The sequence below is a fragment of the Protobothrops mucrosquamatus genome, unplaced genomic scaffold, assembly GCF_001527695.2.
Source record: "Protobothrops mucrosquamatus isolate PMUCROS unplaced genomic scaffold, P.Mucros_1.0 scaffold_69, whole genome shotgun sequence".
Taxonomy (NCBI): Eukaryota; Metazoa; Chordata; class Lepidosauria; order Squamata; family Viperidae; genus Protobothrops; species Protobothrops mucrosquamatus.
The window spans coordinates 1,052,616-1,079,934 of record NW_015386145.1 but is presented as its reverse complement, the minus strand read 5'-3'; the positions used below and the strand labels follow the sequence as shown (position 1 = coordinate 1,079,934).

The window sequence follows — 27,319 nt, the reverse complement described above, 5'->3', positions numbered from 1 at the left end:
TATTGGGCCGGTTTTGCCATTGCTGGCAATGGGGTGGGCGTGGCTTCCAGATGACGCGTCCGGCCCACAGGCCGGCAGTTTGACACCCCTGCTCTAGAAAGTTCTAAGAACAGCCACAAAGATGATTAGGGATTGGAGACTAAACCATATGATGAATGGTTGCAGGAACTAGAAATGACTAGTCTAACAAAGAGGAAGACTAGCATGTCTTCCTCTTGATAGCAATCTTCCAATATTTGAGGGGCTGTTCTCCAAAGCACCTGAGGGCAAGACAAAAAGTAAGAGATGGCAGCTTAACAAAGAGAGATTGTAGATTCTCCCAGAATGAAGGAGAAATTTTCTATTGGTGAGAACAGTTAACCATGGGAACAGCTTACCTCCAGAAATTGTGGACGCCCCACCACTGGAGTATTTTTTTATGAAGAGATTGGGCAGCCAATCAAGAAAGAACTGTGCATATTACTAGTTGCTTGTGTTTGGACATGCTGGTGTTATTACAGCCTTATTAATTTGGACCAAGCCCAAATACATCCCTTTCAAGGCAATTATTTATTTCTTATATTTCCTCATATCCTTTTAATCAACAGTATTTAAAACAGATGAATGATAGTTAACATCTCCTTTTCCAGAGAAAATTGGGAAGGGTGGAGATCCCTGGAGGTAGAAGCCACCGTGTTCCAAGTCCTGGAGATCAGTGGGGAGATTCGTTTTCCCTTCTCACTACCGTATTGCAAATAAGTATTCTTATACTTGTCTCACTAATGTACCACAGAAGCTGGAGACACGCTGGGGAAAGTGAAGGCCCCCAGTACATTCAATTTGACTTCAAGCACCTTCAGAATATCAATAGAGGAGAACAGTAACTCCAGATGTTATGGTTGCTGCTATGAAGCCTTTGGTGATGGATCTCCCTTTCCAACCCAAAAAATGTGAAGCATGTAATATTGTCTCAAATGTCCTTCCAGAACTAATAAGCAAAAGCAGATTTTAAGTCCTGGTCTCTTCAGTGAGGGAGGGGAAAAACAAGGACCTCTTAAGGCTGCTGGCTGGATTATAATCTGTGGCAGCCTTGAATTCTCTTACCTTAGCATTGCGAAAAAGCTCTGCTAGCCACCTATTATAGCTTGAGGGTGTTTTTTTTTTTAAGGGCCCTTTTAATCTTGAACACCGAGAGAAGGGAATAAAATCTTGTTTCACTTTGCATTTTTAGTTACTGGTTCTTTCCCTGTCCCTCTTTTCAAGAAGTGAATGAAATTGCACAGTGAGTTGCTGTACTGATCAGTTTACCCATTTTTGCCCCATCGTGAGACAATGCTATGTTTCCCATTTGAGTCTGCTTTGACTCCTTTTCATGAGATTTCCTTTGAGAGGTTGTCGTAATTAAACTTGGCATCTATATTTGACACTCCCTATCAGGCTTTTGAAGACCAGAACGCCTGCTCAAGCTTTCAGTGGCAGAGCGAAACAATGTGGCTCCCATTATTTAGTCTTGCATAGAGTTTTTGAAGACTGGGTAGTTTATCCCCTGCTGATCATTTTTTTAAATTCTATTTTTCCGCTCTGGGAATATATTTTACAGAGAGCTGGGAATACTAGTTAAAACCTATGTAATAGAGAGCATGATAAATGTTCTCAGTTTGTGAATGGCCAAGAAACTGGAGTTTTTTCAGAAGCTTTCATGTATATTTTTTGAGTAGCTGTGATTTTGAAGATGTTAAATAGGTTAAGCTACTGCTTGGGATGAATATCAAGACCAGGATCTATGCATATATTGTTGGTACATGGCTGTAACCAGAAATTTTGCCTGAATCAAAGCATTTATTCATTTTTAGTACACAAATGGTCAATGGACTAGATTAATTACAAAACCATCTGGTTTCCAAAAGGGCTCTCTCTACATTGTTATAAATCAGCTTCTGAAATGGTGAAAAACACCATCAGTAAACCATCTCTGACATACTGATTTATCTATAATTATTATGTTAACATTCAAGGAAATTAACCATAATACTAGGTTGGGTATAAAAATCCAACCTGTTTGCCTTATGTAATATAAGAATAATTGCTTTTCTTGATTGTATTTATATACTAATTAAAGTTGTTCTACTGCTGATTAGAAAGGTTTCTTAGTGATTTCCACTATCCCTTCCTTTTCAAAATAGTGCAGTAAGTATCTTCATAGAATCGGCATTAAAATATTTGTTGTACTAAAAGGGTTCCAAAAAGCATTTTAATAAAATTGCCCTGTTTGCACAAAGAACTGCAAGGGAAAGGAAGGTAGGGAAAGAAAATAAAATATTGCTGTCCATAACAGTGAATTTCTGGCGTTTTCCCTCTGCTATTTCTATCTTTTCTTTCCAGCAAAGTATTTTTGACTGGTAGAATTAGGAGTGCCAGCCTGGCACTCTGTGTAAATGGAGTGTCTTGTGTTGATCCAAAAAGGAATCCGTGTACCCAAACAAAAAGACCTATGTTCTAATTCAGGGGTCCCCAACCCCTGGTCCGTGGACTTGTACTGGGCTGCAGCATGCCAGCAACTGGTCCACACAAACAAGCAAAGCCCCATCCGTGGGATACAGGCAGCACACAAAAACCTTTCTCCACGGAATCGGTCCCTGGTGCCCAAAAGGTTGGGGACCTCTGTTCTAATTCATGACATTCTTCTAAACTGATGGTTGGTTTTAGTTTCATTCTCCTTCAGAGCATGAGGCACCAGTCTGCTCTTTCTTAATCTTGAGAATGTTACTAGCTTGCAGCAAGAATTTTCTCATTCTCAATAACTAAGTTTGTAAATGCAGTAATTATCTTAAAGTGTGGCGTCCTTGGTTCTCTCTGAGCTTAATTGTTTGCTTGTAGATATTTCATCACCCAACTAGGTAACATCATGTCTATTTTGATGGTGTTATCTAGTTCGGCAATGAAATGTCTGCAAGCAAACAACTAAGCTCACCAAGAGTTCTGTTAGAATTATCTGAAGTTATGACATTCATCATAAAATATATGGCAACTGCATATTATTCCATGGTAATAGCAGAGTTATTTTGGACACTATAGCCTCGTCATCGGTAACATGGCTGGAGCTTATAGGACTTCCTCCCCCCCAACGTTATAAAGTCATTGATATGCAGATATGGCTTACATGAACATAGCATATTTATAATATTTATATTAAGGGAAATTAGCTTTGGTAAAGTGGCATAGAGTATATGTTCCATAATTAATACAAATTATTTGAGAATTAGGTAATAGAGTTAACATTTCTATTTGTGATACTCAACATATTAGCAGACTTCAGAAGGATGTTATTTTGGCATAAATGTTTCATTAATAATTTTGCAGCCAAGATCTGAAAGTCCTGCTGGTCTTCCAGAAGGCCAGCAGGGGGCTCTGCTACTCAGCCTATCCTGCTGGCCTTCTAAGACAGGGGTCCTCAACCTTGGCAACTTTAAGACTTGTGGACTTCAACTCCCAGAATTCCTCAGCCAGCAAAGCTGGCTGAGGAATTCTGAGAGTTGAAGTCCACAAGTCTTAAAGTTGCCAAGTTGAGGACCCCTATTCTAAGAGATTCTTTATCAACTCAGCTTACCTCTGGCACCAGGTTGCCAACACCCATCATTTTTTCTTCTCCAGGAATGTCTCTGTAGTGTATGTAAAGCTTAATGGGAAACCTGAAAATCAGTGGCTGAAATTTTGTTTTACAAGGTTGTTTCACTAGATGGAAACTAATGAAGAGAGAAGCAACCTAGGAGAAATTCCCAACAGTGAGAACAATTAACCAGTGGATTGGCTTGCCTTCAGAAGTTGTGAGTGGAGGCTTTTAAGAAGAGACTGGACAGCCATTTGTCTGAAATGGTATAGAGCCGTGGTGGCGAACCTATGGCACGCGTGCCACAGGTGGCACGCAGAGCCCTCTCTGTGGGCATGTGCACCGTCACCCCAGTCCTAGGCCTTCAGCTGGGTTTTATAAAACATTTTCGCTTTAGGCCTCTGCCGCCATGTGCAAAATTAAAAAAAAGGTTCAATCAATCAATTTCAATTTTTTGTGGGAAAAAAAGATCTCGCAAAGTTGGAATTGATTGATTGAACTTTTTAGTCCCACCCAGACTGCCGTTATCACCAAAGCCATGCCCACCCAATTGGCCACACCCACCCAATGGGCCATGCCTACCCGGAACCCGATGATACATAAGTGCATTTTGGGTTGCAGTTTGGACACTCGGTCTCTAAAAGGTTCGCCATCACTGGTATAGAGTCTCTTGCTCGAGCAGGGGGTTGGACTAGAAGACCTCCAAGGTCCCTTGGAACTCTGTTGTTCTATGTTCTGTGTTCTCCTGTTTATTTATTTATTTGCAATTACAATAGCCTAAGGAATTCAATGAAACGGCGCAAACGAGTATTCTAAGAATATACTGGTATAATGGGTGCTATGTTAAGATTCCAAGTAGTAGTTCCTTCTCTTTTAAAGAAACCTAACATTGAATTTGCATTGCTTTTCATCTAAGTTCAACCAAAACTGGGACTTCCCCTTTGCCACCATTGGGGACATCTAATTTTGTTTTTCCCCCCTCCTTTCATGCTGAGAAGTAATAGCAATAGCACTTATATACCACTTCACAGTGCTTTACAGCCCTCTCTAAGCGCTTTACAGAGTCAGCATATTGCCCCCAACAACCTGGATCCTCATTTTACCGACCTTGGAAGGATGGAAGGAGGAGTCAGCCTTAAGGCGTTGAGAATCAAACTGCCGAACTGCTGGCAGTTGGCAGTCAGTAGAATTAGCCTGCAATACTGCACTCTAACCACTGCACCACCTCGACTATTAGCATCCTACATAAGATATTAAGCTATCTTATGCAAAGTCGCTGTGCAGGCTTTTTGCAGGTGGGATACCTTTCCATTCTGTTCCCACACAAGGGGTACACTCAAAGGGCAGCACCTGTGGCCTCACAAAGTTAGCAAAACCCATATTGAAAATTTTTTCAAGGGAGCTGGCCTGAAAGGGACATTTGGCACTTACTTACTGATTAGCTTGCATTTCTAAAAATAAAACCTTGAAGTAAAAATCAATTTTTGGTCCCAGGCCAGAAACCAAATACAAGATAGATTGATTTAGCAGCTTGGTTCACTACCTCATGCTGCAAAGTGTGGGATATTCGTTCTCCCGCTAGTCTGTTTTTATTTGCCATATATTTTCTTAGGATCTAGAATGGTGACTTGGGGAAAAGGAGAAGGAGAGAAGCGGGGAAATGCGAAAGCTGTTTGCTTTTGGCATTATTCAGACCCCCTCTTCTGTTTTTGTTAGCGGGGGCAAAAACTCCACCAGCGACCACAAGCCTTTGTGGAGAGAACAATAAATGGCACACCAGCAAATGGAGTTGAAAAGAATGCCAAGGTTGTCACTCCCCATCAGTGGTTTGGATGTATTTCCTCCTCTGAGAAACATTTTGAATGCTTGGGGCTAAATTGTGCACAGGCAACAGGTGGTTTGCTTTACCAAAGGGCATGTGTAATGCTTAAGTGAACAAGAGCCAAGTTCCAGCAGATGGGCTCTTGCTCACTCGGCTCCGTGGAAGGATATTTTTCATGTTATGTGTGGAAAAGAGCAGTAACCCTGGTTCACTGGAAGAGGTCTTGGTCACAAAAATAGCCATTAGCTAATGAGTCATCCCAATCAGAGTACAAACCAGCTAGGCTCCTCCTGGAACATATGCTAAGCTAGGCTTCATGCACATGAGAGCAGTTGGAAACTTAATCAGAGCAAGCATTATAGGAGGGGGGAGAACCAATTGCTGATTTAAATTATTTGCATGGTAATCCTGTTGATTTCCCTGAACTTTCAGTGATGTGCGTTTGGAACTGGAGACAGAGGCTCCTAATCCACTTGGAGATGGGGAGGCTAGCTATCTTCCCGCATCCGTTCCCTTGGTGGTGATACTCCTGGTATTAATAAGCCTGTAATATCATAACCTGTTATTAATTTGCATTACTTTTATATCCCACCCTTCTTCTGGGAACTCATTAGTTTTCTACTTATTTTATCCCCCACAACAAACTTGTGAGGGCCCAGGTCAACCCTGATGTGCTCCATGGACAAATGAGGATATGCTTTGGCATGTACCAGGTTCCCATCCTATACTTTAATCCCTACATCACTGGCTCCCCACTGCTGCTTTTTAAAAAAAACTTTTTATTCATTTCATGAAATGCCAAGTGTGAACGTGAGCCAGAAAAAGGTTCTGCTCCCCTTGATGACAAAGCTGGCAAGCCACATTCCAGGCTGAGACGATGATGAGCTCAGAGTTGCTAGAGAGCCTGGATACCTGGCTTGTGAAGCTTTGATGTTTCTATGGCCATGGAAGGACTATGGGCATGCAAACACTGATGCACATATCCATGCCTATCTGGGTTGAAAGCAAATGAACAAAGTTGATCGATAGGTTGGGGAGGATATAGAAGGACATCGGTTGAAGCAACATCAAGTCAAAATCAATCTTTTTTTATGGTCACAGGTCTTAAAATGGTGAGGTACAGTCAATTAAAAAATTAAAAGGTACATCATAATCTAAAATAATTTTAAAACTGAAAAATATAAAACAAAAATAAATATAGTAAAAAGTATATATAGAAACAAAAGTAAAATACTCTAAAAAGAGGGGTAGCAGCATTAAAAGGAAGTAGGGGACTATAAAGGTTAGTATGTGGCGTATCTATCAAATTATAGAGCATTCTCTTATGACAAACTAGGTGCTCATTTAGCCTGGTTTATGGCACAGGTTGCCATCCAACTGATTCTAAAGGCTGCTGTGCAGAACCTAGCGACATTCCATGTTATAGCAGGGATTAGCATCTGAAAGCAACTGGGAGGTATCGAATTGCCGTCTGTGCCCAGAGTATTGGTGCAGTAATGGTGAAGTGAAGCTAGTACAGATGTTTCTGCAACACAGGCACTGGAAAAACATGTGCTCTGTAGTCTCAGGAGTCTTGTCTCTCCGGATACGGAATCTTCCTATATCAGCCTTCAAGGACAGTTGAGGGGAGAGCATAACATTGTGCCAGAGTAAAGGCCCTCTGGTGTTTAGATACTTTGAGATTACTTAAGTATGCCATGGGGAGGTGAGGAGGGGGCAGAATACTATTGGATTCACTGGCAATTAAGGTTGGGGATCTGGCTAGATCTGATGGGCACTCTGTGTCTGCTACACCTTGTTCATGAGTACTTTGGCCTGATTATATCCCATTCTGAGTAGAAGGCTGGAGAAAAGCCCAAGAACAAGATTTTAGTTGCCATGGCCTGTTGTTTCCATGTGGACAGAAAATCATCACTCATACTTAATGGGGCAAGACTAAAGGGGCAAAAAGGATAATCTGAGCCAATAATACCTTCCACTTTCATGAAGTTTATTTCTAGTCTCACAGTGGCATTAGAGACACATTTGGGGTCTTAACCGGCCGAACTTAGAAATCTGGATTCTACAAGTTTTAATTATGCAATTGGAGAAGAGCCCCAGCTGAAGACCCTAAAGAAGAACTACCTGTATTGGCTTGGCCTTGAGTAATTTGAATGCTGCAGGTATACAGTGGCCACCTCTTGTCTTAAGGAATTTAAGGATGGCTGGTGAGCTCCTTTGTTTCAGGAGGGGCAATGCCGTCCCCATAGGCTTTCCTACTGCCTGCAGAATGAAGGACGACTCCCAGATATTTGAAACAGATCTGTTCAATCTTGTGCCCATCTATGCTGCATGACTGGCTCGAAGCAACATGTGTCATCTGTGTGCTGCACCCCATATGTGTGCTGCACCCTAACCCATAAATACAATTAATTATGCATGAATTAAAAAGAAGAAAATGATCACAGAAAAAAGCATGCAATACAAAGATAAAAATTTAGGGATGCTTATTTGTCAAAATTAGTCAAGGTACTAGGTTATCCTTTAGCTGTTTTTGATCAAAGGTAATTTGGATCAAAAATGAGACCTTATACATAGCAGTAAATGGCATCAGAACTCTATAGCTATATGTTAGCTACATATAATTAATCTATAGCTATATACAATTAATCAGTGGAACAACCTGCCTCCAGAAGTTGTGAATGCTCCAATACTGGAAGTTTTTAAGAGTCAGGACACCATTTGTCTAAAATGGTATAGGGTTTCCTGCCTTAGCAGGGGGTTGGACTAGAAGACCTCCAAGGACCCTTCCTACTCTATTATTATTATTATTATTATTATTATTATTATTATTAGTATTATTATTATTAGTATTATTATTATTATTATTATTATTGTTGTTGTTGTTGTTGTTGTTATTTTAACACAGGAAAGAATCTTACATATCTGGATAATCTACCATGTAACTTTCTCCTTTGGGAGAAGTTTAGCTATCAAAAGGTAAGAAGAATAATCAGCCACAGAGATATTATGCCTGTAAATTAGTGATTGTCAATTCTTCTGTTCCTTGTGAAAATAATTTGATTGCAGGCTATTACAGCCAATAACGTTCAACTTCTAATTTTTGCAGAGCAAGCTATTTGACATAGCCATGGCCTCCCTCATTATCTGACAGATTTATTGTATGACATCAGTGCAAAGAGGTGAGTCAGTATCATTAAATTGGTGTTGCAACAGAGGAGCACAGCTGAAGCCAATCTGGTGCCCTTCAGATGTGCTTGAATTCTGGACCAATTCCCAGCCCAAATTCTAGTTATTGAAATCCAACACATCTGAAGGCACCACTTTGAGCAAAGCACACAAACAGAATTAGAGATAATATCCAGACTCGGAGAATAACTTACTCAGCTATAGAAGCTATATTCCCAATTTATTGTATGTATATGTACACATCTATGCAGTTATATACACCAGGGGTCCCACCCAACCTTTTGGACACCAGGGACTGGTTTTGTGGAAGACAATTTTCCCACAGGGCAGGGGGAGGAGGAGCGCACAACCTAGATCCTGCACATGTGCAGTTTTGCTCGCTTGCCGCTCACCTCCAGCTATGAGGCCCAATCCCTAACAGGACCAGGACCAGTCCATGGCCCAGGTGTATATACACAATTGGTCAGCTTTGTAAATGACAATCTATTGGTGCTAAAAGATTATAGCATATTTGCAAACTGGAAAAGAACTGAAAAAACGACTGAATAGTTGGCTTGACAGTGAATGTGGCTTGCTGCAGTTTTAACGCTTGTGGGAAGTGGCACATGGCCTCTGCTTCAGTGATTAAGCCAAGACCTAAATTCCTCTAAGTCCCATTAGGGGGGGAAAAAAACCTGAGTGTATTGGGCTTAGTTTCCAACATCTGTATATTTACTTGCCAATTTTGAAGTTACAAAGTTCAGTTTCTGGAACAAGCATCAGTTGCTTGAGTTGAATCTACTTGCTGCTATAGTGTTTGTCCACTGCTATTGATGAGCACATAATTGGAACAAAAATCACTACCAGGAAGAGCTGCAAATAGTTTTGCAAATTGCATGATACACTTAAACAATGTAGCATGCAAAAAAGGGTGCTGAAAGTCTTTCTTCTAAATACTAAATTCTAAACACTATAAGGCAGAGTTCCCCAACCTTGGCCACTTGAAGATATGTGGACTTCAACTGGCTTGAGAATTCTGGGAGTTGAAGTCCACACATCTTCAAGTGGCCAAGGTTAGGGAACACTTCTGTAAGGTAAACAAGAACAGCACAAACCTGTATTCTTGCCAACATAAGCTCAGGCGTGATTTTGACTTACTCTTTCCCCATTATTTTCATGAAATGGCAGTCCACATGACCTTTTGCACAATTCTACCGACTAGAAACCCTGTGGCACATCTATCTAAGCCCAAGAATTGCAAACAATAAGGAATAATAGCACAATTAATGGCCTAAAGGGATACACCCAACTCAAGTTTAACGGGCTTCTCGCTGGTCTTCAAGCAGCATTGCTAGCTTGCACTGCAGTATATTTATGATAGTCAAGGGCTTCTGGAAGATTATGAAAAAACCTCAGGAGCTGTGAGGATCTGATATATAATTAGCAGGAGAAAGAAGTGTAGCAAATGCAAAACACGTAAATGGAAGATTTTTTTTTAAAAAAAATTCTTTTTATTCTTTGGTTGGAGTATTGAGAGAGATACTTTCTTCATATAAAGAACCATAGGATGGGTTATTTGAATGTGGCTGTATTGTGCTGCTCTTCTTCTTCCCTGCGGGATTAAAATAACAATAAAAATGCTTGGAGCAAATACAATAAATCAAATCCAACATGTTTAATTATATTCCTTCTAAAAAGCTTCTCGCTACAGGCTTCACTTTGTTTTGCTGTAATAGACTATGGCAACGGGATGGAAATAATTCAAGATTTTGTTTTTAAAAAGTGCATTGGCAATAGGAAAAGAAATTAAGTGCAAAGTAATTTTTATTAAAGATGATTTGAAGAGGTATCTGATGTGGTTTTTCTCTTCAGCCATCCCGCTAATGGTTGTTTTTCAGCTGTGCGAATAGAAATGACAGACAAAATATTTCCAGACTCTGACTTACCAGGAATGTGTCCACAGTCTATATAAAATGTTGTCAAATGTTCCTTGCTTCTGTTCTGGGTTATTATAGAAACGCCAATAAATGTCAGAGAACACCTGCAGAAGAGTTGTCAAACTTGTGACTTTCATGCAACAACCATCGGCTGTCTTCCAGATGTTTTGGTCTACATCTCCAAAAAGTCTATTAGCCATGCTGGCTGGGAGAGATCGGACATGAAGCTCCAAACCAGTGTTGGTTGCTGAAAAATTTGGAAGCCAAGTTTATCTAGGCCAGGGATAGGCAACCTTGGCTCTTTTATGACTCGTGGACTTCAACTCCCAGAATTCCTGAGCCAGCCATGCTGGCTCAGGAATTCTGGGACTTGAAGTCCACGAGTCACAAAAGAGCCAAGGTTGCCTACCCCTGATCTAGACCATGTAGATAAAGCTAATATTACCTCAGGAAGCCTTCGAATAATGATGGGCTCAATGCAATTAATTTATAATACATCTCAAGTCATACCTGTTAGGCTTCTCATACCACCAAAAAAGGGTAAGACTGTTTTGTTTAACTGAAGTGCACTTGCTGTTGCTGGTAACTCAAAAGAGCCTTGAACCTTCTTATCTCAGAGATGCACTTTTAAAAAGTGAACTACAGGTAGTCCTTGATTTATGACCAATAACTTAGCAACTGTTCAGTTACAACAAACCTTCTCAGAGCTACTTGTGATAATGTTTTGAAGTTCTGACAACTGTTCCCTCATGGTCATGTGATCACATTTTGGGTGCTTGGCAACCAGCCTGCATTTACAGCATCTGTAATGTCCTTCAGTCACGTGACTGCAATTTTTGCCAAAAACTGGGATTTGCTTCTGGTTTCACCCCCCAAAAAACACCCCTCGGATATAATAAGTTTGCTACAAGACCATGGCATTCACTTGACCACCACAAAAAAGATCACAACATTGGGTGCAGTTACGTGGCAATCTGCTTAACAACCATGAAGACTTACTACCGTAATTCTGGGCTCAATTATAGTCATAAATCGAGGACTACCTGCAATTGGTTGAGCTGCTAATAACTACTGGACTTTCACTTCTGAGGAACACTGGATGATGTGAGAAGCTGCTCGGAGGTGGAAATGTTGTTTTGAATAGCTTTTATGTGATTTTTGGTTTTATTTACTATATGTTTTTTAAAAAACCATAATTGCTGAATTGTTCTGGATTTGAGAAACATACTTTGCTGGATATTATTCTGCAGCCCCTGCCCTTTGCAGTGAAATAAGTAACTACAAGGGGCAAATAGCCAGAGTTCCTTTTGAGAAAATCTTCTGGAATGAAGCCTTCCTAGTTCTACAGCAATATCTTTAGGAATGCTAAGCTTAAAAAGTATGCATCCTGATAGTTCAATAATTTGTTTTTGCTTTATGTGTCGGTATTAGTGGTTTTAATATATTTTATTCTCATTTATCTTTCCTGTATTATTTATTAATGTATCCTAAATTGTTTGTAATGCTTAGCCTGCCTTGTTTAATTGATGGATGAAAACTCCCATTCACACATGGAATTAAAACTGAATGAAATAAAACCAACATGTGATCCTTATTAAAGCTATCCTCTAGCGTGAGAAGCTGTAGTCAGACAGGCAATCCCAGATTACCCTCTGTAACTATAGACTGACTTGAGCCATTATGTGGAATTTGTTGCATCTTTGTTCTTCCTCTTACCATAGTTAATAACTTGAGTGTAATTTTGGAAGTAAATTACTTACCCAAACAGAGACATGAAACCACTCAGGAAGCCTGCACCTTGGAATTCGTGATAAAACATGGCTCCTTGGATCGAGACAAAATCCAAAACAGCATTGCTTGAATGCAATCAGTTACATTTGAAAGCAATGACATTTCCTCTAGCCTTAATCAACAAAACAAATATCTCTCTCTTCTATCCATCTGTCTGCCTGTCTGTCCATCTTTCTATCACCATCAGTTATGATGGTGATGAAAAAATAACTTTGCAAAGAATGCACACTTTTACAACTTTTGCAGTGCCCCTGTCACATATCTGTCATTCTACAATCGGTTAGCAGCCACTGTCCTATGCCTGACCCATTTTTATTTCCTTTCAAGCTATCTCTTCCTGAGTTGCTTCTCTCCACAGAATAGCAGGTCTCTAAAAAGTGCTAACTGCAAGTTAAGCTCTGTCATCTGATTAGAACTCTGTGGTGGACTGTGCTGCTACCAGACACTGACTAGACCCTAATCAGTTTCAGCATAAATGGTTTATTTTGGTTCCTAAGCAAATGGCACACATGAACACATTGCTTTTGATATGCAGTCCCCACGGTGTCCCTTCTTACTCTCTTGTAATCCATTCTTATCCAATTAATGTAAATACAAACATCAATTCCCTTCTTGATAATTATCCCAGCATCTAGATGAACATTCCCAAAGGGGGGGGGAGTCCATAAAGACTATAAGATTTGCCATTTTACTCAGTTTCTCTGTTAGCTGAGATCCAGAAACTTTCTTCTTAACCAACTGTTTGGAATTGTATCCTTTGGATGTAAAACAAAGGCTGAAGCAAAATCATAAACATAAAGCTGTGGTCATGTCATTTTTATTTAACAACCATTTTTCTTAAGGACTCTGTTGCCAGTCCCAATTGTGATCACTAAATGAGAACTACCCGTATCTCTTTCAGATCCCAAAAGGCAGGGGTGTCAAACTGGCGGCCCGCAGGCCGGATGCGTCACGTGCAGGCCACGCCCACCCCAGCTCCGCAAAGGCAAAAAATGTCACGATACATCATGTGATGCGATCGAGTTTGACACCTGTGCCCAAAGATATTTTCTGTTACTACTATACTTCTTTATTCCTGCAGCAAATGTGTTAACTTTCCTATCCAGCTGGAAATAAAAATTATGGGAATATCATCTGGAGAATGGTGTTTTCTACCATAGAAGAGGTAGTAGCAAGAATGCCCAGCTCAAAAATTTTCACAGCACCTGAAGAATGCACATCATCTTCTATAATGGGTATTCAGAATAAGTTTAAGGAATAGAAAAAAGAGGCCCCCCCCAAAGACAACAGTCAGATAAAAGAAAATTGAGTCTGAGCAAGAAATGTAATTTGCAAAAAAATATTTTAGACTGACCCTTTCTAGTTCTCAATTTTGGCTAATGCAGGACACAAATTGAACAATACAGATTAGGTGATAAAAATCTATCACTGTGTACTATCACAATTAGTAAACTGTATCACACAATTGGTAAAACTATCATTTTAAATATTAAGCACAAAAGCACAAACTTATTTTTACAGATCTGTAACTACTGATATAAGATAAATACAGTTAAAAAAACAAAATAACAAGAAAGAGTTTCAAATATGCCAGAAACTCCCAAGGGCTCTTATTGATTAGAGCCACACTTGGCAATCATCTAACTTCCTCTCCTACTAAAACAAGATGGCAGCAAAGGAATTAGATCTAGATCTCTGGACCAAATCATTAAGAACTTCCAGCTGATGAATCAATCATTCACACTTTACTCAAGTAGAATGTACAAAGAATGCTGTATATTTAAAAAAATTCCCATACAATAGCATTTTGAACTGATTTTAAAAATATGAAATAGACAATAAATTTAATAAATTGATTTTTTTTAAAAAAAGACAAAATTAAAAGGAACATTCTCAGCCAGAGGAATAAGTTTTATCCTAAAATCAAAAGTCAAATTCAACGAATTAAAAAGTTTTAATTGCTATGATACATTTTCTGCTGATTACACAAATCAGGAACTTCCTAATGAGTTTATAATCATACAATTTCTCTGCCTTGTTCACAGATTACTTGATACTTGACGCCCATTTAGAATCATTTGACATTCTGCCTCAATTTGGTAGTGCAGTACCAATGCTAAATTTCAGATGACCAGTATGAATGCAGATGGAAGAATGCCCGAGCCAGAGCAATGACTATGGTTAAGTGAGAACACATGTCTGCTTTTGTGACTTATGGGGTTTTTTTTGGGGGGGGGGGAGGCTATTTATCAGTAGCATCCCTTAAGTAGGGTGTCAAAAAAAATATGGTCACAGCAGGGTGGCCTTGCTTTTGTGGCCACAAGGGACCTCTGGGTTTTATTCTCCCTGTCCCCACCCCCAATGCCATCACGCTACTGCTATTTACAAGGGACCAATAGTTGCATGTAACTAGCAAGAACACATGGAGCAAACTGGAAGCCTCTCCAAGTGTTAGCTCTTCTGCAGAAGACATCTTGTGTCAGCCATTCCTTGACAGTAATGATAACAGTTTCCCAATAACAAATATGGCATGCATACACTATAGGTAAATTGCTTTTTAAAATTTTCAATGGCACTTTATGCAAGTCAAATTCAGTGTGAATAAGGATATTTAGGAGTTGGCCCAGAAGCACACAGAATCAAATTCTCCATTTGGTTACATCATTACAGCTGTTTGGGGTAAATCTTTCCTCTGGATCAAATAACAGAGACCAATTTTAACCCAGCTGCTGAATCAATCTGTATTTTCAAACGTTGTGAGCTCCAAATATGTAATCCATATAAAATAATGGAATTCCTGAATGGAACTATTTTGAACAAACCAATGACTGAACAAACCCCGGTGTGTGTTAAAGTGATCATAAAATTTAGTGTAAGAATAACTTTTTGGCTCACTGAAAATATAGTATATTGGTCCCATTTTGCTCGCTTCTGTCTTGCCTCAGCACACAGTGCTTGGGAACTAGAGTCTCTTTTCAATCATATCCACTTCACATCACCCAGGGTAAATGTAACTTAAAATGACCTTGGATTCATTCTACTTTTTTCACCTTGGCCTTACAAGTATAGCATGTTGAAACAGAATAGGACTGCTTCGGTACATGGTTGACTGGCAACTGCTTTAGTGCTGAAATTACTTCAGCAGTTACAGGAATGGGAGGCTGCAATGTGTATTAGAAAAAGATCCATTGTGACTCAATGCAAATTCTTGTAATAAACCAATAAAGCAACACAGAAGGAGATAATGGATGCTAAGAAAATTTGTGCCCTATGAATCAATTGTCTTATTCAAAATGGATCTTCAGACATTAGACATGTTCCAGAAAACATGTCTTAAGGCAGAGGTCCCCAACCTTTTGAGCACCAAGGACCGGTTCCGTGGAGAGAGGTTTTTCTGCGGACCGGAGGGGGTGTGGTTTCATGTACTGCCTGCATCCTGTGGATGGGGCTTTGCTTATTTGTGCGGCCCAGTTTCTGGAATGCTGCGGCCTGGTGCCGGTCCACGGACCAGGGGTTGGGGACCCCTATCTTAAGGCATCAAAAATGACAGAGATAAGCATAGTCTTTAATGGATGATAATGATGATGATGATAATGAGGATGAGTGGTATTTAAGAAATGCTTATGTTTGATTGCATCACATCCCCAAGGAAAATTGTTTATCATTAAGATAGGTGGTAGAGAGAGAGAGATCCCAGGTCTTTGTGGGAACCCTAGCTATGAATACTGTGACAATGCACAAGGGGACATACTGGAGCATCCCCTTGCAAAACTTATTTTTATTTTTACATGCCTGGGTTCTCTGTTGAAACAAGCCATCCTTAGCTAGCCTAGGGATAGTGATGAAGATAATTTTTATGTCTAGTGCAACAATACCCCCAGTGTCCTAATTAGATATCAGCCAATCACTTTGGGGAAAACTTTATGGTAAGTAAGAGCCCAACATCTTTTGTAACATGAGGTTTTCCATCTTCCCTTGTTACTTTTTAAAAAAAATTACTATTCATTAATTTGCTTTCATCATAGTTAATGGGCAACCCTGGGATTTGGGCCTGCTTTCATCAATTCTGTGCCTCTGCTTTCCACTGCTTGGACAAGCTTCTCCAACTTTTGCCCTTGATATTAATTGGTTTATAGCTCCTATTCCCACTAAGCAATGGATATGATGCTTAGGAATTCTAAGAGTTATAATCCCAAAGTGCCTGGAGGTCTTGAGATTGTGGGAAAGGATGCTATATCAGAGTCCATGATTCCAGAAAACCCAAGCACAAGGAGTCTCCCCTCTTAGTCCCACATTTGGTGGAGAAGGGAGGGGGGAAGATTGATGCCTTTATCTGATCAACACCTACCTGCAAGGACAGAACTAAGAGTAGAGAGCACATAGTTCAGTGGGATGACTTCTGCTGAACCGTAGATCTCCACTGCTTGATTCAAGAACCTGTAAGAAGAATGTCAATGTAACATAAATAAGAATTTAAAGCCCAATATATAATTCCTACATTTTTAGGAATTTCAACACTTCTTCCCTAGCAAAAACATTATATTTGAAATAAACTCATCCTGTACTCCACATATTTAATTAAAAACAATAACAACATGGCAGATGACAGTGAGTTTTGCCTCATTTTACAATCTTTCTTGCCATAGCTGTTAAGTGAATCACTGCAGTTATTAAGTTAGTAGCACAGTTATTAAGTGAATCTGGCTTCCCATGTACTTTGCTTGTCAGAAGGTTGCAAAAGGTGATCATATGACTCCAGGATATTGCAACTGTCATAAAAACATGTCATCATTTATAGATTTAAAATAAGAAAACAGTGAAAAGATCAAGTGCAGAAGTTGGACATCTGTCCAGCTGATTCTGTTCCACTATAAACAAAGTCATTAATAAGGCCCAAAGAGATAGACTTGACAGACTTACAGCTGACCCAAAGCAGACAATTCCCTAGATCAACATATTTTGATGCTTCTAACCTCTTTGACTATGGTTATTTTTCTATCTATTTAAAAGTTACAGGGTCTTCCAAGCAGCTGTTTGCATATTTGAAAATAAAGATAATTCACTCTTACAAAGCATGGGAAGGCTATTTAAAAAAAATCTCTAAATGCTTCCAGTTAGCAATTTCAACTGTGAGAAACAAAGTTACATGAAATAGTTGATGTCAAAGCAAGATCTGGAAGAAAATATTTGCTACCACTGCCTGAAAATGGGTCAGATCTACAAAACAACTCGCAGATCACTGCAAATGACTTGCTGATCCTAAAAAAGCTGCTCACCACACAATATTGCTTTTAAAATTACCTGTATTGACTTACAAAAGGAAACTTTTCCTCCAACCTCATCACAAAACTCATTGTCTAAAATATGCAAAAGAAAGGTGTAATAAGCATTAAATATTTTGGAAGAAAGGGCTTTGGGCTGATGAAACAAACACTGAAATGTTCAGCCACAACTATACAAGATAAATTTGGAGGAAAAACAGGGAGATGAAATTCAAGGGGGGAAAAAACCCCTTAACAACAGTTAATTTTGAGGATGGTTCCATTTAGGCTTTGGAGTTAGTGGCACAGGCAATATTGTGCAGGTGGAAGGAAAAAGCGATAAAACTAAATATTAACATATCCTAGAAGCTAAGATATCCTCAGTGAAGAAATTGAGCTGGAAAGAAATTGGACACTGCAGTAAGAGAAATCAATCATGAAGCATTTAGTTACAAGAAAGGATAACATTTTGGAATGGTCTTCACAGTCCCTAGACCTGAATATTACTGAATACCTGTAAAAAGACTTTAGAACATTTAGAGCTTGCTGACAGAGTAAAAATATTTCTGAGATAGAAGAACTCTGCAAGAAAGAGTGAGAAAACATCTGAAAACTAGGATAGATTATTATCTATTGAATAACTAAAAAGCATTCTTTCCTACCTACAGAAAACACATAGAAGCTGTTACTTCTGCCAAAGGTATTACAAACTCCAGACCTCAAAGGTGTTCAATTCTCTGCATCATATTCACTCTTTTTGTTGTTTTTAATCTATACTCCACTACACACTTATGCTACAGTATATATTAAAATTTGCAGTAACCTTGTGTAACGTGTAAAGGTTGGGTCACCTTATTACATAAGGTTTCACTGACAAATACAATTTGACATGGGAAGGTTGGCTAAACCTTTGCATGCCATTGTACATTATATTCTAATTTTATTAGAGTGAATGTTTATTAGATATTTAAAGACAATGAAACATAGGATATTTCATTTTATAAGCAATGGCACCTCTTTTCTGACCACCAGGCATTTCAATTTTTAGGCTTCTGGGTTGTGAAAATACTGTACATTAAAACTGGTGGAAATCTACCACTGTATGTCTTAAGAAAATTTCATCACAATTTGAATGCAAAAGTCTTCACCCTGCAGAAGACGGGGTGCCATGGATTGATATGATATACCAAAATAGCCTTTTGATATCATGTTAAAGTCCAGTTTCTAATCTGTTTTAACCATTAGGAATTATTGTGGCTTTTTAGCAATAATGGAGCAGTTCTCCGTGGATCCAAAATATTTTTTTAAAACCTGCATATTTATGGAATAGTCAAGATTTCAAAGTCATTGCAAATTCCTCTGATTTTAGATATTTGTTCTAATATCAGTCTGAGAAAATCCAACGCAAATGTGTGAAGATGTTGCAAAAAGCAAAAACAGATGGTCCACCAAAATAAGCCTTGCATTAAGTTTTTTCTGCAAGCTATTTTTTGTAATTTCCAGATTTGCAAGATTCTGTTAATGCAACCTTACAATAAAGTAGAGCTAGTTCTTCTGAATGTACTTCTTGTCTGGACTACCGCTCAAAGTTGACAGAAGGGCACTAGATTGGGGAAGGCTGACTTCTTTGACCATATCTAATTCCCTTCTAAAATAGTCTGAGCTAATTGACCCACACTTTTATATCTTAGGGCAATTAAAGATTCACATCTTTATTTCAGTCCTAAATTTCCTCCCTGGCAGTTTCATCAAATGATCCTGAGTTCTAGTATTTATGAAGAATAAAAACCTGATCTAAATTTTTCATACTTATAGGAATTCATAATCTACAGTTATATCTTCCCTTCATTTACCTTTTGGAAAGCCTCACAATTTATCTTTTTATGTAGGGAAGACTCAACTTAAGCAGGTTCTCCTCACAATCTAAAGATAAGCACTTACGTCACTCCATTTTATCCATCTGTCAGAGGGTGCTCCAGATAGCAGACTTTGCACACAGAAGGATCCAAGGTCAGTCTTTAGCAAGACCCATTAATAAGACTAAGTGATGGAGAAGTCAGCTATATAAATAAGGAGTGACAATCTTCAGGTACCTAGTGAGCTTCATAGCAGAGGGAAGTATGGATCTGGGCCTTGAAACACATTAATAATTATTTCTTCTCTGATCACCAAGTTCTGTTCAAACACTCCAACCTCTAGGTGAATACAACTGATGGGAATAAATTTAAAGTTTATTGTTCTTGATTAGAATGGATATGACTGTTTTCTCTAGCCTTATGCCATTGGCCAACTTCACTGGAGGACATGGGATCAGAAGTCCAATACATCGGATGAATATTAGGTTGGAGGAAGAGCCAGACATAGAAATGATATAACTATTTGCTAAGATATATCTATTGCCTGTCCTATATAACATCTAATTCAGCTTTAAGAATTAGTATGCTTTCTTGCCATCATCAGGGTGGAGTTTAATCTAGGAAAAAAATGAGGAATAATCCAGAGCAGCCTTCTCTAGCTAAAGTCTTCTAGAAGTGTTGGAATCATTATTCCCAGAATTCCCAACCAGCAATCTTACCCAACTGAAGTGAAGTAAGTTAGGAAAAGTTTGAAAACTCAAGTGTGTTAGAAAATGGATTTAACATTCCCAATCTACATTTAGTAAACAAACTTTGTTGACAATGGAGAGCTGTTTCTCGACATGAAACTAAAGAACAAACTTGCAAATACCAAGCAGAGAGGGAGGAAAGAGATTAAGGTGAACAGAATGGGGAGTGTTAATGACTGACCATAGAGCTAAAAGCTACCTTGTTGATTCAATGAAGTGGTAAAAAGCCGTAAGATGTAGCTGGCTTGAAGTCCATGAGAAACATAAAAGTATGTTCAAGAAAACCTGCCTGTTTAGTTAACAGCAAGATAAAGCATCACAGTCATAAAACAAAACTAGAAGAGAAACTCATAAATGCTTTTGTGTCCAGGTTTGGCAGGACTTGACTGTTCTTTTAAGTTACAATTTAAGCATTAAAAGAAAATGGAAAAGTGGAGAAAATAGTACTGTATATTAATATAAATTTTCTAAAAACTTACTTGACTTGAAATATACACGTCGACGTCATTAGAATGAGCATAAGATAGAAAATAGGGTAGGTTAGCTGCATGTTTCCTTTCACAGAAAATGTCAACATGGTTGCCACTGCTTTCACTGAAATGATGGTCAGAGATGCTGAAGAAAAATAAAAGGAAGCCTATTAAATATTATTAAACATAATTTTATCAACCAATTATGAGAATTTGGTAAGTATGCTTATATAGTTCCAAAACATAATAACTACTACCAATGGCCTTCTACTGAAAATTTTTAAGAATTGACAACATGAAGATGGTAGTTAATTATTTATGAGCAGCCTCTTTTATCTAAGGTAGAAGAAAACTTATTATAGGGTTGCAGTAAATTAATATATAGAACACCAATAGATATTGCCAATTTTGAGAAGTGGGTCAATTGAGCTTATAAAAAGCATCATGTTGATACACTATGATTACAATGTCTGGATCAATAAATCTTTGGATTTTGTATCTATCGAATAAATAGGTTTTCTTTGTATGATCAGCATATCAGCACCAGTCTTTCTTTTTCATCTAATTCCACCTCATTCGTCTAAATAATATAATTCATCTAATCACAACACTGAATTCATTTGAAGAACAAAATGATCTTTTGTCAGGACACATAAAAGAAAACATAATCTTGTTCATTCCTAATTCTCTGCTTGTGGTGACAAACTTATCCAGCCTTCCCACAGCCATAAATTGCACCACTAATATATGCAATATGTGCCTCTTTGTTAAGCCTACTTAGATATTAACTGAAAAATGGTATTTTTCCATAATACAGTACAACCGTTCTATGTGTGTATATAATTTGTGGTTGCGCTTTTATTCACAGGGGCAATTTCAGATGTTTGGCACCGTTCTGCAACTCCTTTGTCCAACATGAGAACCAAGGTAAAATAACAGAGGGTAGACCTCAGCAAGTTAAAATGTTGGCATGTGGCTTTGTGGAACCAGAGAGTCAACTGATGTAATTTTTTCCCAATAAAACTTGCCGCTTCCATTCTGCTTGCTGACAGATATATTGCTAGAAGTGAAGATATTAAAAATGATGGTATTATCAGAGATGATGAGAACATTTCCACTGTTATCAGGCCTAGGGAGCCCCTAAAAGCATCAATTATTTAAATGCAGCAATTATTTTTTTAATTAATATAGAACCAAAATAGGATGAATTGGGTTGTGCACTCTTGAAAACAACTTTACTTAGCTACAATGGCAGCAGTTGGAAAAAAGATTATTATCAATTTGAAAGCAAAAAACACAGAATTCCTGTTCATTCGCCCTTCTTTTTGCTTCTTGACTCTAACCATATGAATCCCAGATTAAGCATGAAGCAAGGTGCTGTGCGATGAGTCATTTTGCAGAACTGCATTGCTCAAACCATCTATAGATTGATCCAACTTCTTTTCTAGTTTCATTCTAGGAAAAATAAAAATTTTTTCATGCCTGTGTAGTACAGACTTACAGATCTTATTAAGGCAAGTGGGTCAGCTCCAAAAAGCATTCTGATTTTCTCCCATTCTCCTTACCCATGCAAATCAGTACGCTTGGAGCATGGAAGAGAACAGAAATAGAAAACCCTTTCATAAGCTTTCCGAAAATAGTTTTGTTACAAGCTATCTTTCCAAAGTCATTTGCTGGTTTAATGTCATTTTGGATGGGCTGGAAAAATAGCTGATCTGAATTGGTTTTTTAAAAAATAATTAAATAAAGTTGTACATATGAATTCATAGCAGTTTTGAGGCCAGGTAAATAGTATCAGCTTTTTCCAGAGTGGTAACCTGTAGGAGGAGGGGCAAAACCTGGCAATAGAGATAAAAGAGGGATCAGTCTAGATCAGGGGTCTGTGGACCAATACCAGTCCGTGGCTTGCCAGCAACCGGTCCATACAAACAAGCAAAGCCCCATCCACGAGATGCAGGCAGCATACAAAACCACACACCCTCCAGTCCGCGGAAAAACCTCTCTCCACATAACCGGTCCCTGCTGCCCAAAAGGTTGGGGACCTCTGGTCTAGATAGAATCCCTATGTAGTCACAACCACCACCCTTGAATTCAATGGATCCTTATCTAACTTCAAACAATGCTAGCTATTAATTGAGAAGATTCCTGTGCATAGGCTGTTTAGCAATACATTTGTTTAATTGGACCTTCACAGGTGGACCTGGTCTTTTGTGCCTGACTTTATTCCTAGAACAGGACAGGATTGTAACTCTTATTATTCTCAGTCAGCAAAATTTCCTATTGCAAGACATGCAGTTGTAAGAGATTTAAATGTCTCCAGATACATTTGGAAATGCTTGTAATATAGCATTTGTATGATATCTTAAAACCAAATTCAAAGAATCCAAATCCACCAGCAGAACAACTTGTGATCTCCTACAAAACATATTGGAATGTTGTGTGAAACATAACCCATGGATTAAACTAAATGCAAGCAGATGACTGTAAAATGCAAATGTAAATGATGTAAAATTGTTGCCCATTATTGGCCATAGCAAACTGAGCCAAAACAAGTACTCTTATGGGCTCTAGTAACTTTCTCCAAAGTTGTGTTCTCCTAATGTATTGAACTACAGTTTTAGTAGTTTCTGGGTACCAATATCACACTGCCCCATACTGGAAGCTGAAACTCATCTGGCACCAGGGTGGGGAAAGCTGCAACAGCCCATTAGAACCGTTATCTACTTGGACCCAATATGTGAAAAACAACTTTATCTCAAGACACACCGTGTGCATCTAGGTTCCCGAGTCCCAGTCAGTGCATCATTTTTAACTCAAATCAGTGAACTTCATAGGGTATGTCATAAGAACCTTCCTGGGATCTAGTGAATTTTCTAGGAAATATAACCAACAAAATCATGTTTTACCTTGGGTGTGTCATTAAGAATACAAACAATTGCACAATCTTCAATTTTAAGTTTACTTTTACTCTGAATGGAAAATACACGTGCATATGACAGCACACTATGTAGTGCTCATACAACCATATGGCCTCTACATGCTTTTGCTCAAAGTTGCTTAACAGACGCAAGTTTGTTTGTGATTTGTGGTTTGTTTCAGCCAGTGCTGGTCAGAATTTCTTTTTGCTTTAACAAAATGTTACAAAATTAAAGCAAATTTCTTTTTGCTTTAACAAAATGTTATGAAAACTCTCATTCATTCTTCCTAAGAGCAAATGGAAAAGGTATAAACCTGAGAAACCTAATCCAAAGCAAATCCACAATGCCCAGCTATACACAGGTAATACTACATCTGCAACAAACACCTGGAAATTCTGATTCCACAGCATCAAAGATAAGCAAATGTAAGGCTCACGAATCCCATGTAAACAGAAATGTCCTCCAACACTGATCCACAAGTGTGCAAGATATAATAGATAAATACTGTTTAAGTTGTATCTGTATGCCAGCTTTTCATAATACAGAAAACTGGTGAGACCAGTGTGGTAGGAAATGCTCACGAAAATAGCAAAATTGAAGGGTAGGGTTAAGCTTTTTATTAGAAAGCCGCCTTTAGCAGCCAGTATGATCTTTGAATAAGCACTATGGCTGATAGCTAGGTATAATAAAATAACAGAGTTAATAGGACCTTAGAGGTCTTCTAGTTCAACCCCCTGTTCAAGCAAGAGACCCTATACCATTTCAGACAAATGGCTGTCCAATTTCTTCTTTAAAAACCTCCAGTGAACTGCCCTGTATACAATTTCTCACTGGCTGTAGAGAAAATAATAATAATAATAATAATAATAATAATAATAATAGTAGTAGTAGTAGTAGTAGTAGTAGTAGTAGTAGTAGTAGTAGTAGTAGTAGTAAAGTTGGAAAGGACCTTGGAGGTCATCTAGTCCAACCCCCTGCTCAGGCAGGAAACCCTATACCATTTCGGACAAATGGCTGTCCAGTCTCTTCTTAAAAACCTCCAGTGTTGGAGCATTCACCGCTTCTGGAGGCAGGTTGTTCCACTGGTTAATTGTTCTGTCAGGTAGTTTCTCCGTAGTTCTAGGTTGCTTCTCTCCTTGATTAGTTTCCATCCGTTGCTTCTTGTTCTGCCTTCAGGCGCCTTGGAAAATAGCTTGACTCCCTCTTCTTTGTGGCAGCCCCTGAGATATTGGAACACTGCTATCATGTCCCCCCTCGTCCTTCTCTTCATTAAACTAGACATACCCAATTCCAGCAACTGTTCCTTATATGCTTTAGCCTCCAGTCCCCTAATCAAATGTGAAGATTGTGATTTCCGAGGCAGTGAGCATAGCTCTCTGAGCCAATAGAATAGACAGATTCACTTCAGACAGCAAGTGGTCAATGCTACTATTTGCCTATTGGCCTTGGGGCTCCGAGGGGAGGGACCGGTCAAAAGACACCGAGCAAATTTCTATGATCAAGGAGGATTTGAACCCTGGTCTCCCCAGTTTCAGTATTAACCACTACATTATGCCAGCTCCTCATACGTACTTGTTGACTTATGGCCACTAAAAGGCTCGGGTTAGGGACCAGACTTTCTGTAACTAAGCAAGATTGTTAAGTGGGTCATGCCCCATTTTATGACCTTTTTTGCCATGGTTTTTAAGTGAATCACTGCAGTTGTTAAGCAAATCAAGTAATCATTAAGCTTCCCCCATTAACTTTGCTTATTGGTATCTGGCTGGGAAAGTTATAAATGGCAACCCCCTGACCCCATGGTGCTGCAAATGTCATAAATACATGCTGATTGACAAGCAGTGAAATGTTGATCATGTGACCCCCAGGGATGCTGTGATATTTGTAAGTGTGATATTTGTAAGATACTCTTTTCAGTGTCATTGTAACTTTGAAAGATTGCTTAACAAATGGTGATAATTTGAGGACTATGTGAATTTCTAAATGTTCTTATATAAGAACCTCTATCCTAGCATGGAGGAGAAACAGAACACAGGACCTTGGTTCTGGTTCCGTACTAATTTATCACCAGCCACCAAAATGTGTGGAGAAAATGCCAGTGTGCTTATACTTAACAAAAAAACACAAGCTGAACCACATTCTTACCTAGTAGTGCTACCATTGTTAACAAAACCACAATGTGCTTTGCTTCCTTTCTCTTGTAGAAATACAAAAGAATGCAGAAAGCTACTATTTCCATGATCTGAAAATAGAAAAAATAGCAAGCTTAAATTGTTTAAGAAGGAAAAGTTTTCAACAAAGTCTTGAACACAATCTAGTTGCTCTTTTAAGATGAGTAAGAAGAGCAACATCATCACATTTATCAAGTAATTATCTCCATAAACATTTCCAAAGGCAAACGTAAATTCCCATTTTTCCTATGTTTTCTTACTCTTTCACATGCCTCGAAAGTTTTAAACAAAGGAAGGAGAACTGGGGGAAGGGGAGTTTTGCTGTAGTAATCTGGCGAACAAAGGCATCCAAACTTTAATAATACTGAGCCATAAATGTACACAATCATCTTGGTTAAGAAAGGAAATAAAGAAGGCCAGCTAATCTAAGTGCAATGAGAGTACTCCTGTATAAGCAAGCTGTAGTTTCTGATTCTTAAACTATGGCCTATGTTATTCATCATTCATATTATTCAGCTACCTTCTTCTTAAGCTCTAAAAAAAACACAGAATAAATTTATAGTTCAGTTCAACACACCTGCAATGCATTTGTAACCATATGCTGGCTTTCAATCATTGCCTAGCCAACTACTTGTCAAAAGGTTGCATAAAAGAAAAATATACCAGCAGGGTTTAATCGTATACTAAAGAGAGGCTGCTTTGAAAGACGTTTCACAGATGGGACTGCCTTAATATTACATATAACCTAGACCTGCCGTCTCAGAGCTAACAGCAACACCCCAACCTGCGTGACTTTCCTATTCAAAGTAGTTTTCATCTGGGCCATAGATTGCTCTGGAATTAGCTACTGAATTACAGCCTTCACCAATTTGATCTCCTCCAGCTATGTTGGTCTGTAGCTCCCACGTGCATGGCCATCCTGGCTGAAACTTATGGTATTGGATGATGTACAAATCCAGAGGGCACCAGATTTGGGAAGATGGTTCTACAGAGGATCTTTAGAGTATTAGTGCTGGAATTCTGGAGTAACAAGGCCATACACTTATAAAACTATCTTGTGGAGTCCTGGATTAGAAAACTGGCTAATTCAGGCTTGCACATTTAGCATAAATCTGAGCAGTTGGGTAAGCAACTCTTTTAAGATCTCAGAAGCATATTTTTTATGTCTCTTGCCACTTGATTCTTTTTCCTGGAGATGCCTAGAAATAAATCTGGAAACTTCTGTATCTAAACCAGTGCTCCAAGTTAAGATTCTTTGTTCTTGGACATTGTGCAAAGCAAGAAGAATGTATGAGTGTTTATTAAATGTCCAGCTTCTCCATGCTCTTACCTATGGCTCCAAACCATAGCCAATAAACTACTTGCCACTTCTTCTAATGGACAACTTGTTTACTTTTGATCCAGATGAGTTTCACATGAGTTCTTATAAATCTGTCATAAATCTGTTCCATTTCATTTTCCAGATTAAAAATATGCATGAAAATTTAGATTTAAACTATATGCATTTTCTGCTAAAGTATGTATTTATTTGTATGTGTCTACATATTAACATGTGAAATACAACTCAAGCAGTTTAGGATTTTTGGTGCTGTC

General features: G+C 38.6%; 1 protein-coding gene across 1 annotated transcript in view; it reads right to left on the bottom strand.

Moving 5' to 3' along the window:
- Positions 1-10,087: 10,087 nt before the first annotated feature.
- Positions 10,088-27,319, bottom strand: part of NIPAL2 (NIPA like domain containing 2) — a 33,884-nt gene continuing 16,652 nt past the window's right edge. The window contains exons 6-11 of the mRNA XM_015813451.2: positions 25,701-25,797; positions 20,650-20,785; positions 16,653-16,741; positions 12,274-12,337; positions 10,523-10,617; positions 10,088-10,188 (exon numbers count right to left, since the gene is read on the bottom strand). Coding sequence (XP_015668937.1) covers positions 10,088-10,188; positions 10,523-10,617; positions 12,274-12,337; positions 16,653-16,741; positions 20,650-20,785; positions 25,701-25,797 — 582 coding nt within the window. The remainder of the gene's footprint in view (positions 10,189-10,522; positions 10,618-12,273; positions 12,338-16,652; positions 16,742-20,649; positions 20,786-25,700; positions 25,798-27,319) is intronic.